Here is a 14,049-nt window from a genome sequence, read left to right as displayed (position 1 = left end):
ATATATACCAGGACCTTATACTTGTGAAGTAGGCAGCAGCACCACTGAGCTAAATCCATGGTCCCTAATTATTTCATAATTACCATCAACAAAGAGGACAGCAGCAAAGTTTGAAGCAACAATACCAGTGGAAACAATTAAGATTCTCTACTACTATAAAGAAATACCAAGATGGGGCTGGGGATTTAGCTCAGTGGTTCGGTGGCCTGCCTTGCAAGCACAAGGACCCGAGTTCAATCCCCGGTACCAAAATAAATAAATAAATAAAAATAAAAAAAAATACCAAGAGATCCCCATAACTTCTTGGTACCTAATTTTACATTTTCATTCTGTTTAAAGCTCAAGTGAAAATTTATATAAATTGCAACCCTGTCAAGGTTTGGTTTTTCATTCTAATGTGTATTTGTGAAAGACTGAGCTAAAAACATCAAAGAAAGTAATAATAGCCAATACCTTTCTACCTAATTTTAGCAGATAGAAATATAATTTTGTTGGAAAAAATTATTAATATTGTTTGACTTGCACCAAACTGTTTTTCCAAAGTAAGAATTAAACCTGAAAAGTCTGAAAAAGTATTATAACACATGGAGTAGAAACACACATTCACAGAGTCAGGGTAAAACAAAAGACTAGACATTCTGTTATAATGAAACTTACACCTAACCTCCTACTATTACTACTATTATAGGCTTGATAGTGATAATGTCTGTTATTAAGATACCTTGTGAAATATGGTCAATATTCTCACCCTATTATGTTTTCTTATTTTATTTTTCCCTAAAACTATAGTAAATCAAAAAGGATGATACCAGCCCAAAACTCATAAGCCTGTTTTCTCACTTCTGCATATAATTAGGGTAGCTGTACTTTGCCTTGTATATTCTCTCATGTAGAAATCTAACGACATTTGCCAACACCCCTGAGTGAGATGAAATAAACTGAAAAATCTCCACTCATTAACAGAACTCTACAAAATGACAAACAGGTAGTAATAATGTAAGAACTAGGGTGCCTGAAAAGAAGATAATCAGACTGAACCATCATGGTCACAGAACAGCACAGTCAAGAAGTATTACTCAGCGTGCCCTTACTTTTCTACCACCAGTTATAATTTTATAATGACATCAGTGCACTTCACAGGCTGCAATAGGACAGAGCCACTTGGCTTTTGTTCCACAACTCAACCTCTGATTTCCGAAGCCCAGGTGGCTTCATGCAGTCTCTAATGACCTCACACTACTTGTTACAGATTTTAATTTAAGCTTTTATTTTGTTAATTCCATCTCTCCTTAGGTCATAAACTTTATCATGATCTAAAAGATTTCATAACACAAAAGTGTCACTAAATAATTTCTTCTTTCCACCAAGCCAAGTTCATTTTAAATGAACTTTTCTCCCCTTATAAAACCAGAAGTTTCATTTTTCAAATAAGAATTGCAATTTAAATAGATTTTGTAGCCCTATAGCTATTAGGTACATGGAGCCCCAAATAAAGCAATTATAAATCAGGTTCTATAGAACTTCTTTGGTTTGTATATAAACCAGTGATTTATGCAATTCCACAGAGAAATCAATATTATACTTTTCTTAACAATCAACTTAAAACATTAGACATAATAAGCTGAATAGGGAAAAATCATGATTAAATGCTAAAAAATGTAAACAGAGAAAAAAGTAAATATGAAAATAAATCTTTCTTTAATCATTTAATTACAAGAAAATTAGCCAGAAAATTGCATCATTCCAAACTGTCTATACAAAAACAAGGGCTCATCTACCAACATTTTTTTTAAATATGTCTTCCAAAAAATGCTTCATCTCTTGAACCTAGTCTTTCCTAGCAAACATTAGAACATATAAGCTCTTTTCATGTTTAATATTCCATGAAACAGAATTGGCTTTTGTTCCTGAAATTATAATGATTTTGCTACAGGGAAAACTTTAAAATCGTTCTCTTATGACTATTTCAATTAGCCACTCCCCCAATCCAACACAAAAACAACAACAAAAACTACTGCTGTTTTACTAAGATTCTTGTCTTTATTTCATTTTACCAGCCCAACTACAAATTCGGAGAAAAGCTTCTTAAGTCCTGCAGTTTCAAATTCCTTTTGTAACTCATCCAATGTTGAATACTCTTTGACTTCAAATGCCAGAAACCTGCATTATACAAGAGAAACTCATGAATATGCCTAGATTTGTCAGAGTATAATTATCGATTCAGTTGCTTTTCCATCTGCAATAGTACTAAATTATACCTTTTGTGTTCCGTCTGTACTTTTGTCTCAAGCAGTACACTAATCATTTTCTCTTTGCATTTCTTTCCACTTGAGTCCACATCTACATTGGAGGTTTTCTGAAGAACCAGGTACTCCTAAATGATAAATCAGTACATTAAGTACATATCCTACTCTGAACTCCTAAATTGCAGTTTTGAAAGAGTCATAACCCTGCAGGCTTATTTTCATGCTAAAAGAGTACTCTCTTTCTGAACCATGCAGTAAGACAGTTACACAGTGGTTTTACATGCATGGTAGATAATGTCCTGCTAAATACAGAAATAAAGAACAATAAAATCAAACTATCAAGATTAAATCTGGACTTGGCTGTTTACTATTTCTGATTCTGGGCTGGTTATTTAAATTCTCTGTGCCTGAGTTAACCTCCTCTATAAAATAGTACTCATAACAGGATCCAACTCCAGGAGAAGCTGTGATGATTGAATCCAATATTACATGCAAAGCACTTACAGGAATGCGGACATGTAATGCTAACACCCACTTCCAAGCACAGGATGCTGCTATTGCCAACCCAGCAACTGAATGGGTTATCAGGCACACAGCACCCACCATGGCAAATTGGTGACATCTATAAACTCATTTGCACATTCCCCATCCTAGTAAATGACCTTACAAATATTTAATGGAGAAATTTATATAATATGACATTTTAAAGATGGCTCTAAAAAATTCTTGGAAATGTATAATTTCTCCATTTTAGCAGAATTCTAGTAATATGTGAAAATGCTTATTAAGTAATTGATGACTCAATCTAACAATATTTACAAAACAGCTGCATTTATCCTAATATGCCTGAGCTGGCTTAAAGAAAAATCTGAGCCTTTAAGGTAAATACAAGCAAGAAAATTAATTTGTCTCATTTTTGGCGGTTGGTATGTTGCCCAAATCAAAGTTTATAGATATACTATAAATTGCCTTAAAATATGTAGTTCCTTGATCAGGCCCCAATCCAGAATATATATTTAATTTGAATTATTTCATTTATCTACTATAGCCTGGCATGAATCTGGTTAACCAAGTGCCAAAGGAATTTTGTAATGAGAACTTATCTTGAAAAAACCAAGTCATTATTCTACAAGTCCTTAAGATTATAGGTTGTTCATACTAAAATGTTTTAAATAGATTCTACTGTAATGACTCCTGACCCAACCTATCTGAAATTATACAACTTAAGTGACTTGTGACTCTTCTAATATTTAAAATATAATAAGCATTGTTCCTTGTCTGATGCCTCATAAAATAGGTTAGAAGCGTTTAGAAAAAGTATGTGAAAAATCAAAAGAAGATGATGGTTTTGAAAGCAGCTGCTGAGACAAGTCAGGTGGAAAACAAAAGTTAGGTAGGAGGTGACAGGCCGACAGTTCTAATGATTCTACTTCTACTAACACTAAATCTCGGTTATAAGGGACAAGCTCTCTTTCCAGGTTTATAGGTACAATATTAAAAGTGTCAGAATGTATTTTTCACAATCAGTAAGTTATATATTTTGCAGATGATCTACAAATACACCCTGTGCTGTGCCTAATTATGGAAAGAAATATTAATAGTCACAAACATTTAGTACACATTTATAAAGTTGAGCTCCATGGCTAATTAGAAAAACAAACATATTTTTACAAAAAAGGTTTTTTTCTTTTTAATAACCTGTCACTTTCATTAAGTGGCATGATTTTTAATATATACCTATTCTTGAGCTTTGCAAGTTTATAGTTGCAATTAGTAATTAGGCATTCTTGCAAATGAAAATCCATTAACATGGTAATCAGAAAAGTAGAAACATCTTAATGATTAATCAATTCCATTGTTATAAAACATACTCAAGAGACATACTCTTTTAAGCATAAAATAACAAGATTCACACTGAACATTTAACTTGGCACCTTGATGCTGTTTCTGTCTCCTTGTAGTAAAATCAGAATTATTTTACCCAGGAACATCAGTCTTCCTGTCAGCCTTAAACCTGAAGCCCACTTCTCCACAGTTTTGATGTATTTTGTCCTTGCTCTCATGTGATCTAAATGCAAAAGAGTTACCCACAATCCATCATCCACAGTCGTGCTTATTGAAAAAGTACACTTTTCACTGCCACTTCCAGTTTCTGGTTGGTTGAGAACATGCCTGAGATTCTGCTGGATCCAAAGAACCAGTTCATGAACCATGGGCTCCGGCAGAAGCTTCTCCGCTTGCTTAAGTAACTTCTCTTTCACAGTCACACATTGGCCTCTGGTCAAATGTTCCGAGTTAACTGAGATACCAGGCAGACACAGAGGGTAACTGACTGGTAAATGGAACACCAACTCTAAGGGTATATCCACATCTGTAAGGCCTTCAGCTTTTGTGTGAATTCTGAACACGGTCCCATCTTTCTCTGGAAGGCATCCAAAAATAATCATTAGCTGTGCATAATTCAATTTGAGAGGAATACTAGTAATTTAGAAATTTTCTTTCAAATGTCCATTTATTTCTCATGGGAAAATTGTGTTATTTTATGAAGAGGCATACAATACTAAGAAAGCCATTGGATGTATGTGTACGGTGTGAAAAAATACTCAGCACTGAGGACTTACCTGGCATTTACACTTCCTATCACCTATTTTTATTGTTACCAAAAAGGATTTTGATTAAGGAAAATTTTTTCTAGCCATACTTAGTTAATAAACTGGAACTCACTTAACTTCCAAGAAGCACTATCCACATGTATATATAAAATCAGTAATTACAAAGTTATACATTTAATCCAGAAGGTCACTTTGTGGTAAGCCACACTGAAATCTGAGGCCTGAAAGGTGGTAGAGAAACTGGTAACTCTGTGGGACACTGTAACTGCCTGGACTTGCTCTTTTCTTACTTTAAATGTATTACTATCAGTGCAACATGAGTAGCAAGGCAAACTGAAATTGAGTGGACATCATTTCAGCCTCTTCTGGCTGAGAAGGGAGGGGAGCATATAGGATATGAGATGAAATATTCTGCTCTCTTTCAGATTTGCTCAGCTTCACCCCTCTGATGTGTTCCACACCACTTCACCCCACTTTTCAGGAAGCTGATAAAACGTCAGGCTGATTCATTCTGCAGGGGGCAGAAGCACACAGATCAGACAGAGAAGGGTGCAAATGAATCTCTTTGAGGTGAACTTGCCTCTCTACCTACTTCTTTTGCCATATACCCTTGTTTTATTCCTCTTTACAAGGGAAGCAGTCATATCTTTCTCATTTTCATACCTGGATTGCTGCTTAACAGCCTCAACAACTGAAACTACAATGTATCCTCACTTTAAAGAACCCAACAGAATATTAAAATTGCTTCCTAGCCATCTGACTCCACGTATATAAAAGCTGTTGTTATAGATACTGTTTCATACAAGACTAAGCACATCATTTACACAGAGTTTTTCTTTAAAAGATGTCAGTGCCAGCTGCAAGGAATTACTATTTTAGGACACTATCCAGCAACACAGGCATCAATCATTCATTATTTATAATTTAAATTTGTATTATTACATAAGTAAAATGTGTACTATATAAAGATTTTCTAAACCTAACCAAGTATATCCCTCTAAAATCTATCACATTTTTCAAAACCCCATCTCTCTTTCATTTTCTTTGTAAAAATATATTTTATTGTTAAAGCAGATGACTTTATGTTAGATTAATACATCTTGCTATGTGAAATGGGCATATCAATGGACCTACAAACAATATATGAACATTAGGCCAAATAAACTCTCCAGTTTTCATTGAGTGGGTCCACATTCACTCTCAAGGAAGAAGTGCAACTTTTAAATATATTCATTCATTCATCATTCAACAACCATACTTTTGAATCATACACTATTCAAGAAACATTCACTGAGCACCTGCCAAGACCCAGGTACTATACTGATCTCTTCAGGAAATCAATGGTTAAGATATTGATCTTGTCACATTAACTCAAACCAGTGTTTCAGAACAGGAAAGCATGGATATATCCAAAGTCATCTTCCTGGACATATCTTCTATACCAAAAAATGTCTTTATTTAGAAATATATACATGTACATATACAATCCACATAAATGTGTGCATCCCTTGGGAGATAATTCTCCACGATCTGGCATCTCTGAAGGTCTTCTGAGCAAAGGCACTGAGAGCTTTGTTTTAAGACCTTTGCATAACAGATAACCCTGGAAGCTAGAGAGCTTCTCCCTCTGACTCAGAAGGCAGATTTGTTTCCTGACAACTAAAATAAAGAACACATAACTTAAGGGCAAAGGTTGACTAGAATTGCTAGTAACTCCCTTATAAGATTGAAGGATTTCCTTCTGCTTAATTTTTAATTTATATGTATGGGATACAATATTTTGATACACGTACATATGTATGAAATGTTTAAGTCAGAGTGAACAGATCTCAAGATTAGAAGGCTCCTAAATTCAGTGTTCCCCAGCTGTGACAAAAATCTGCTGTGTGCACACCTCTCCTTGGGCCTACCTCCCTACCACCTATGGGTCAGAGGACAAGGAAAATCAATGGGCACATGATGTCCATCTGTCTGCTGTGCAATGAGCAAGCTGTCTGATTCCACCTGACTCACATGTCCTTCCAAATAATTCTATGGAACTGTGTGGTGACCCAACTCCTGCTTAGGAGCTGCCTAACCAATTGATAACCTACACTTTCTTTCACCACCTCGCTCTGTCCTTTTCTCTCTTCCTCAGAGAAAGTAGTGTCTTTCTCCCTACCACAGGAAACCCTACTGTCTCTAAGACACTGCTCCAACTGTCATCACTTGTGCTTATATTTTCCAACCCTGTCTCAAATGTTTACTTCTCTTTTACTTACAAAACAATGATATTTTCCTTGCTTGGGGGAAAAAAATCCAATTAAATCCATTGAGCCATAGGCCTATCTTTCTATCTCTTCATCCTCAGTTTTTGTAAAATATAATTCTCAATATCTGCATCCATTTTCCCATAAGCCAATCTCTCCATAACTGTTTCCAAAATCACTTGTCTCTGAAGCTTCATTCTCAAATGTTCCCAACTGCTATTGTGTAGGAAAGAGAGAACTAAGCAGCCCTACATGGCTCAAACCTTACACATTTTCAAGAAAGCCCTATCTTTTGGACTGGCCCATGGCTGGCTCCATAGAGATGAGCTCTTAATCCTTATAATTTCTACCTGCTAAGAGTGTTTTTTGCATGCCCACATCCTTGAGCCACATGGTCCCAGTTTGATTAAATAGTTTATGCTAACAATGAAATTTATGGTGAATATTCTTAATGTTAGAGACTGAAGTCTGAGTGGCTGGAGTCAGTCATGCAGGTGTTTCATGCCTACATGGCTAAGCCCCCAAAAAACTATGGCATCAAGGTTCAAGTTTCTCTTGCCAACATTTCTCACATGTCGTCACACACCACTGCTTTGAGAATTTGACCTGTCTGTATGACCCCACTGGAACAGGATACTTGGAAGAGCTTGCTTCTGGTTTCTCCCGGTCTTCATCCCATGAGCCTTTTCTCTTTGCTGATTTTAGTCCATATCATTTTGCCAGAACAAACTGCAACCCAGAGTATGAATTTTTCTGAGTCCTTCTAAGCAAACCATTGAGTCTGATGGTAGTTTGGAGACCCTTATATGGCCGACTGTAATCAATGGCCTTATGATTCCCTACATTCTTATAGCATATGCACCTGTTAAACCAATCTAAAATTTTCTCTTGGGCCAGGGATTTAGCTCAGTGGTTCTGCTGCCTGCCTTGCAAGTGCAAGGACCTGAGTTTGATCCCCAGTACCAAAAAAAAAAAAACTCTCATCCCCTATCTCCCAGACACCAAAGCTCTAGTTCTTTTCCTATATTTCTGCACATTCTTTCACTGCTTTGTGTTCTTTTCCAAAATGCCTAAATGAACAAGGGCATAATTCTTTCTTTTTCCCTTCCTGCTTCACACTTAACATTTAATTACCAAACTCCTACCACAAGTTCTATGGAATTTCTCATCTTTTTAGATGAGAATCTAAATCAGGTTTTTCGTTTCTGCAACAGTGTCCTTTGTACTACCTGCCTCTCTTCTAAATTCCTCCATGCAATGCACAGGGCCAGCCTACCACTCCAACCTCAATCACCAACTTCCTCTCTCCTCAACCCTTGCTTCAAATAACCTTTTTTCCACCCAGTACTCAGGACTGAACCCAGGGCCTTTCTATTAATCTATATCACTAGCCCGCACTTACTTACTTTCCTTCTTTCTTTCCTCCTTCTTTCCTCTTTTGAGGCTAGGCTCAAATTTGTGATCCCCCTGCCTCAGCCTCCTAGCAGGCTGGGGTTACAGGTGTGCATTTCCCCGCCAAGCTTCGACTCATCCATTTTATGCTCTATCCTGAATACACTCTCTAATTTCCAATCCTTGGGCCTTGCTCTCGGTTTCCCATTGTCCAAAAAGGCCCTTGACTTTCCATCTACCAACATTTTGTCAACATCCACAGCACCTCTCTAGCACCTGTCTTTGAACTTGTTACCATATTTTCAGAACGCGTGGTTGAACCAAATTAACATTTTCTCCACCACTGAACTATCTCAACTTTGATTTTAAACAACCACCGAAAAGGAAGAAGGGAGAATATCTTAGTTACTTTGTTGGTGCTGACACAAAATACCTGACATCCACAAGTTAAGGAAGAAGAGGTTTATTTTTCAGTCTGTAAAGGTTTCAGTCCATCATAGGCTGATTCGCAGATGGGGCAGCATGGCAGAGGAGCATGGCAGGGGAGAAACAGCTCTTGACACAGCATGAGGAAACGAGAGGGACTGAGCGAGGCTGGAGGGAGACAGACCCTTTCAGACCACACCCACACTGACCCATCTCTTCCCACCAGGCTTCACCTCCCAACATCAGCTATAAACCCAGCTATAAACCCATCAATGGACTAACCCTGCCGTGTGTGATTGCACCCCCATGACCCAATCACCTCTAACAGCTCCACCTATGAGCACGTGAGGCTTTGGGAGGACATCTAGGTAGAAAACAGAACTAGGATTGTATACAAGAGACTTAATCTTACAGTTGTACAGTTCTTAGAATTATGCGAGTAGCTTGTAATCATACAAGTTCAGAAGTCTTTGGTACGGTGGCAAGCAAATTAAAAGATCCAAAGATGTGTATATCCTTTCGACCAGACCTTGTGAATGTATCCCCTTCCACAGCAAAAGACCTTTGCAAGCATGATTATATTAAGGATTTTGAGATGGCAAACTACCCTGAATTGCCCAGGTAGCCCCGAAGTGTACTCCCAAGTGTCCTTTTAACAGAGCAACAGAGAAGGAGGCAACACATGCACAGACACAAGATGCTATGCTGCAGGATCTGGAGTTGAAGGAGGGGCTGTGTGCCAAGGGATACAAGAAACACAGCTCTAAAAGCTGAAAAGCGCAGGGTCCAGCCACAAAATCCTTACCAATTTTCATATTTCTCTCTGTTGTTTTCTGGTCCTAGTAAACAAAGAGAATGGCAATGGAGGAAAACCCTTTCACCTCAGAAAACTGTGAAACTACTGGTTATAATACATGTTCAGAAGAAAAACTACTTTGGTTCTTTTAAGAATTGGAAAGGATTAAGTCTTCCCAATTGGTCTTCCTAGCAAATCCTGCCCCCACATATCCACTGCAGCTGCTCACTAAAACTACACAAGATGATGCTTTCTCTGTAAGAAAATGAAAAACCCAGTTACATTCCATTCTGCTGATATTTAATGTGGTAGTAAATTTGCACAATCTTTTAGAACTCATTTTCTCCCTAAAACTCCAGAATTATGTATCTTACCCTTTCATTTCTCATTTGTCTTAATTTGTGCAAGCACTTAAACAGACTTTTTACCCCAGAATTTTTCTTGTGATACATGCACTATAAGTCTAATTTTTTTTCTCCCCCTTTTTTTCTCTAATAAAGAAAACAAAGTTGTCCTTAACTGCTTAACAGGTTAGATACAGAATGGTTAAGAGACAAATAATTGTGCTCTAAATCTAATGCTACTTTCTATTGCACCTTTGTCCCCCAAAACTCAGTTAAGAACATAAATTCATCATTCCAATAAACATCTATGCCTCACAGAACCCTAGCAAGCTAAACTTTTCTTAAGTTCCAAGTATACGTATTTTTATCCACTTAAAAACCCTACCAAAAACACAGGTCTGCCCTGTAGTTCTTGCCCAAATATATTTATTTGTTACTTGCTTTTTATAAATCACTTTGTCTTATAATAAAAAGTTTATCTATTTTATGATTAAAAAATGAAATAGGTTGCAAACCTTATCCTTCCTTACAAATATATGAAACAAAGCTTGTTCCTAACCATACTCTAAATGACAGAAATTCAAACTGGAGAAAATGAACTGCACTTTTTTAAGGTTTCTATTTCCTAGTTTACAAAATACAACAAAATCTTGGGAAATGCAGTCAAACAAAGACATGGAAAAGGTAAACAACATTTAAGAGAATGAGTTCTTTAGGGTTCATTTAGAGTCCAATGAGAAATCATGTACATATCATGTACAGCTAAGTATAACCCACCACATAAGTTTTCTATACTTGTTTTCTGGGGAGTATTTTGCTTGCTTGTTTGTTTGTTCATGTTTAGAGATCCTCCTAGTAAAACTGTGCAGAAAACCTCAAAGACACTACCAACACTACCTACCTCATGTGACAGGATTTTCTTTCCTCTTACTCTCAGGTAGCTCACCACAGCATTCACAAATCTTTGCTCTATGCTTCGGCTGGATTTGTTTAAAATGTGGTTACAACAGAAATAAAATAAAATAAAATTTAAAAAAGAAAAAGGAATAATAAAGTAAGTTAAACCCAGCAATCTCATCCTTTAAAAGTTCAAAGCTGAATCAATTTATAGAGATGGACTTGGTTCTGAAAATCAGGGAAGAGCTGAGCATACTTAGAGGGCTCAATGTGTGATAATCATGATTCGTTTTGCCAAAGAGTCCAATTCAATCTGAACATTATCATTAATAAAATACAAAAATCTACTCTATGCAAACATTCTTGGTGATAGAGCTTTTATATGCCTCTCGTTTTATAACTTTTTTATCTGAGATAATTTCCAAAAATACAACTCCTACATTAAATGAGCACCAACTACAGTAATATAACCTCTATGACTCATCAGGAAAATAAAAGATATATAACAATACCAACTTTACCTAGCTCACTGGCACGCACACACACACACACACACACACACACACACACTCCCCTTCAGGAGTGTTCTAAGCACAGACTCGGTCTCATCCATGTTCTGAGCACTCATTAGTGCTCTCTTTCTGGGTAAGTGTTTCTTTGCTAAGAACTGTTTAAATAACACAGGGGCGCCGTCACTATCAAAGAACATGGTGCAGTGTAAAGGTCCATACATGCTGGAGCCTTGCAGTTATTTATCAGTCTAAGCATCAGTTTATCTTCCCTGCAAAATAAAGTGAGGAGTGCCTCTTACAAATAAGAAACATACAAAGTTTTATATGGCACTGATGACATTAAGCCTGGCATCTGGGCTGAATATTTTGCATGGGGATGAACAGAATATCCCTGATTTGGTCTAGCTACAGCCTTCTCTCAAACTAGGGTGGAGCCTCTCATAATTGTACCACTAAGAGACGGTTAGACCTGATGCATCTTACCATGAGCATACCAGAACTACTGCAGAGGACAACATGCAGATAAATCCTCTAAGTTTCTTAGCATAAATTAATCTCACTAAGCTGAATCAAATTATTCAGCCTCTTCAATCTTAGAGCCTTACATAATAGCTGACCTAGGGTTAGCAGCCTGAGAGCTCCTGAGCTGTCTTCTCACCAGAACTACAAGCCCTCTGCAGTGTTCTCTTGATTCCATCAGCAACAAGGAGTTTATGTGGGGAAAGCCAAGACAGAACCAATGGGCTTCACAGTCACATCCTGCAGTCAACTGACAGCATCGGTGACGGTGGTAGCCAGCAGCCTACTGCATGTTCACTGTGGTCTGATTAAGAAGTCCTTACCTAACCTTAATTCCCAGCTGTGAGCATCAAACATCCCTATTTCAATCACTGAACTGTTCTACTCTCCAATGAACCTTTCAGCAACAAAATGTCCTAAGTAGTTACACTGAATTCTTTTATAATTCAATTACTTATTGATGCCAGAACACTGAATTAAATTAATTAGGAGGCATGGCTTGAAAGTCATGCTCAATTTAACAGCAGATAAAGGGTCCACAGTGTTCTCAATATTAAGAAACCGCTCTCTTCCTTTCAGCCTTTCCTTTTTTGGGCTTTCTCTGATCCACCAGCAGAATTCAGTGCTTAACCATGAACTCTCAACCCAGACCACTACCATTTCTTTAAGGTGTGATGGGACAGCACAGGTCCATTTTTCAAAATTCCCAACTGAGCCCTAATGAAGGAATTTAGGAGTGCCTCAAAGAGCATCACCAAGGAAGACAGCAGTGGAGACAGAAAGGCAGATGGCAAAGAACGGGAATACTACTCAATCAGGAGAGGGGTGACAAGACCACACTAAAAGGATTCCTTTGAATGGACTTTAGGGAATTGTTTCCAAAAGTTCAAGACAGAATTAGGCACTAAAAAGAAAGAAGCCTCGTTACTCTCATAAGTTCATAGTGCTTAAGGACATACTAGTTTTCCATGAAGGTGTGCAAACAAGTGAATTCAAGAAAGAATAAATGAAAAGGTGCCAACTCCCACTGTGGGCGAATAACTCACCACATGAAGACCGTGAAACTAATTCCTAGGAGACTTTCTCACATCTATCACATTTTACACACATTTTTAACGGTCAGCCAATTTATGGTGGGAAAGTTAATTTCAATAGTAGTTACACTGCAATACTAGAAGGATGAATCCTCTGGAGCCAAAAATGTACTTAATACATTTGAAAGATAAGTGAAAATCAAAAATTTTCTGCATTGCTACACCTTCTCCTAAGTGGCAGTTTTGTTTTTTACAGAAGACAAGACAGAAACAGAGTTAAGTTTTAGCTGTTATCAAAAAAGCAGTCAAGAATGGAAGAAAAGGGAGGGAGAGAAGGAGGAAGAAAGGAAAGAAGGGGTGCGAGCCAGCTGTACAGACTGTAAGTTCGTAGAGGAAAACACAGGGCCCTGTGCATAAGAAGGAATCATTAGCGCTAACGACTAAAAGCCTTTCAACCACCTTTCAGGGGCTAGAAAAAGTATGAGAAAAATTGTCAATGTGGAAATATAACTGAGGTAAGGGTAGGGCTGACCACTGGCCGAATTCAAAATTTCATTCAACAAACATTTCCTAACTACCTATAGTGTAGGCTCCAGGAGGTCTGCAATCAGCAAACAGACTCGGTTCCCGTCCCTGTGAAACTCAAGACAACCAAACACAGTGCAGGGTTAGCACTGCTCAGTTGTCCAGGGAAGAATAATGCAGTGTTTACTAAGGTCAGGGAGCGATTTGGGGGTAAGGCCTCAGCCCAGGGCTCTCTGAAGAGAGATGGGGCAGGGCAGGCAGAACGCAGAGACCAGCGGCTTCCGGGCCGAGGGCGCAGCCGGGACCCGGGACCCGGGACCCCGCTGCGGGACGCGCCACTCCAGTCACGTCTCCGGGGTGTCCTCACACTCCTGCCCGCTCCCACACACCACAGTGCCCTCCGCGAGTCATCCGGCCTTCAGCAAACCGGACTCCCAACCGCGGGAGCGTGGGGATTCGGGGCGCTGCGGAGCAAACACGGAGCCGAGGCCTGGGGG

The 14,049-nt window shown here is 38.2% G+C and overlaps 1 protein-coding gene across 2 annotated transcripts; it reads right to left on the bottom strand.

Annotated features, from left to right (window-relative positions):
• Positions 1-1,758: 1,758 nt before the first annotated feature.
• Rwdd3 (RWD domain containing 3) lies at positions 1,759-14,015 on the bottom strand. 2 transcript variants are annotated; one of them, XM_033758277.1, is made up of 5 exons: positions 10,967-14,015; positions 9,731-9,764; positions 4,181-4,668; positions 2,259-2,374; positions 1,759-2,160 (listed from the first exon to the last, which is right to left on the bottom strand). In XM_033758277.1, exons 1-5 carry the CDS (start codon positions 11,141-11,143, stop codon positions 2,046-2,048), a joined length of 930 nt encoding a protein of 309 aa, XP_033614168.1. In that variant the 5' UTR covers positions 11,144-14,015; the 3' UTR covers positions 1,759-2,045. The 2 variants fall into 2 exon arrangements, with proteins under 2 accessions (XP_033614168.1, XP_010638213.1); XM_010639911.3 differs by lacking the exons at positions 9,731-9,764; positions 10,967-14,015 and adding an exon at positions 4,868-5,803 and having other exon boundaries at positions 1,762-2,160.
• Between the last annotated feature and the right edge of the window lie 34 nt (positions 14,016-14,049).

Source organism: Fukomys damarensis, unplaced genomic scaffold (genome assembly GCF_012274545.1).
Source record: "Fukomys damarensis isolate Sample0158 unplaced genomic scaffold, DMR_v1.0_HiC HiC_scaffold_33, whole genome shotgun sequence".
NCBI lineage: Eukaryota > Metazoa > Chordata > Mammalia > Rodentia > Bathyergidae > Fukomys > Fukomys damarensis.
This window is presented reverse-complemented; position numbering and strand designations above follow the sequence as displayed.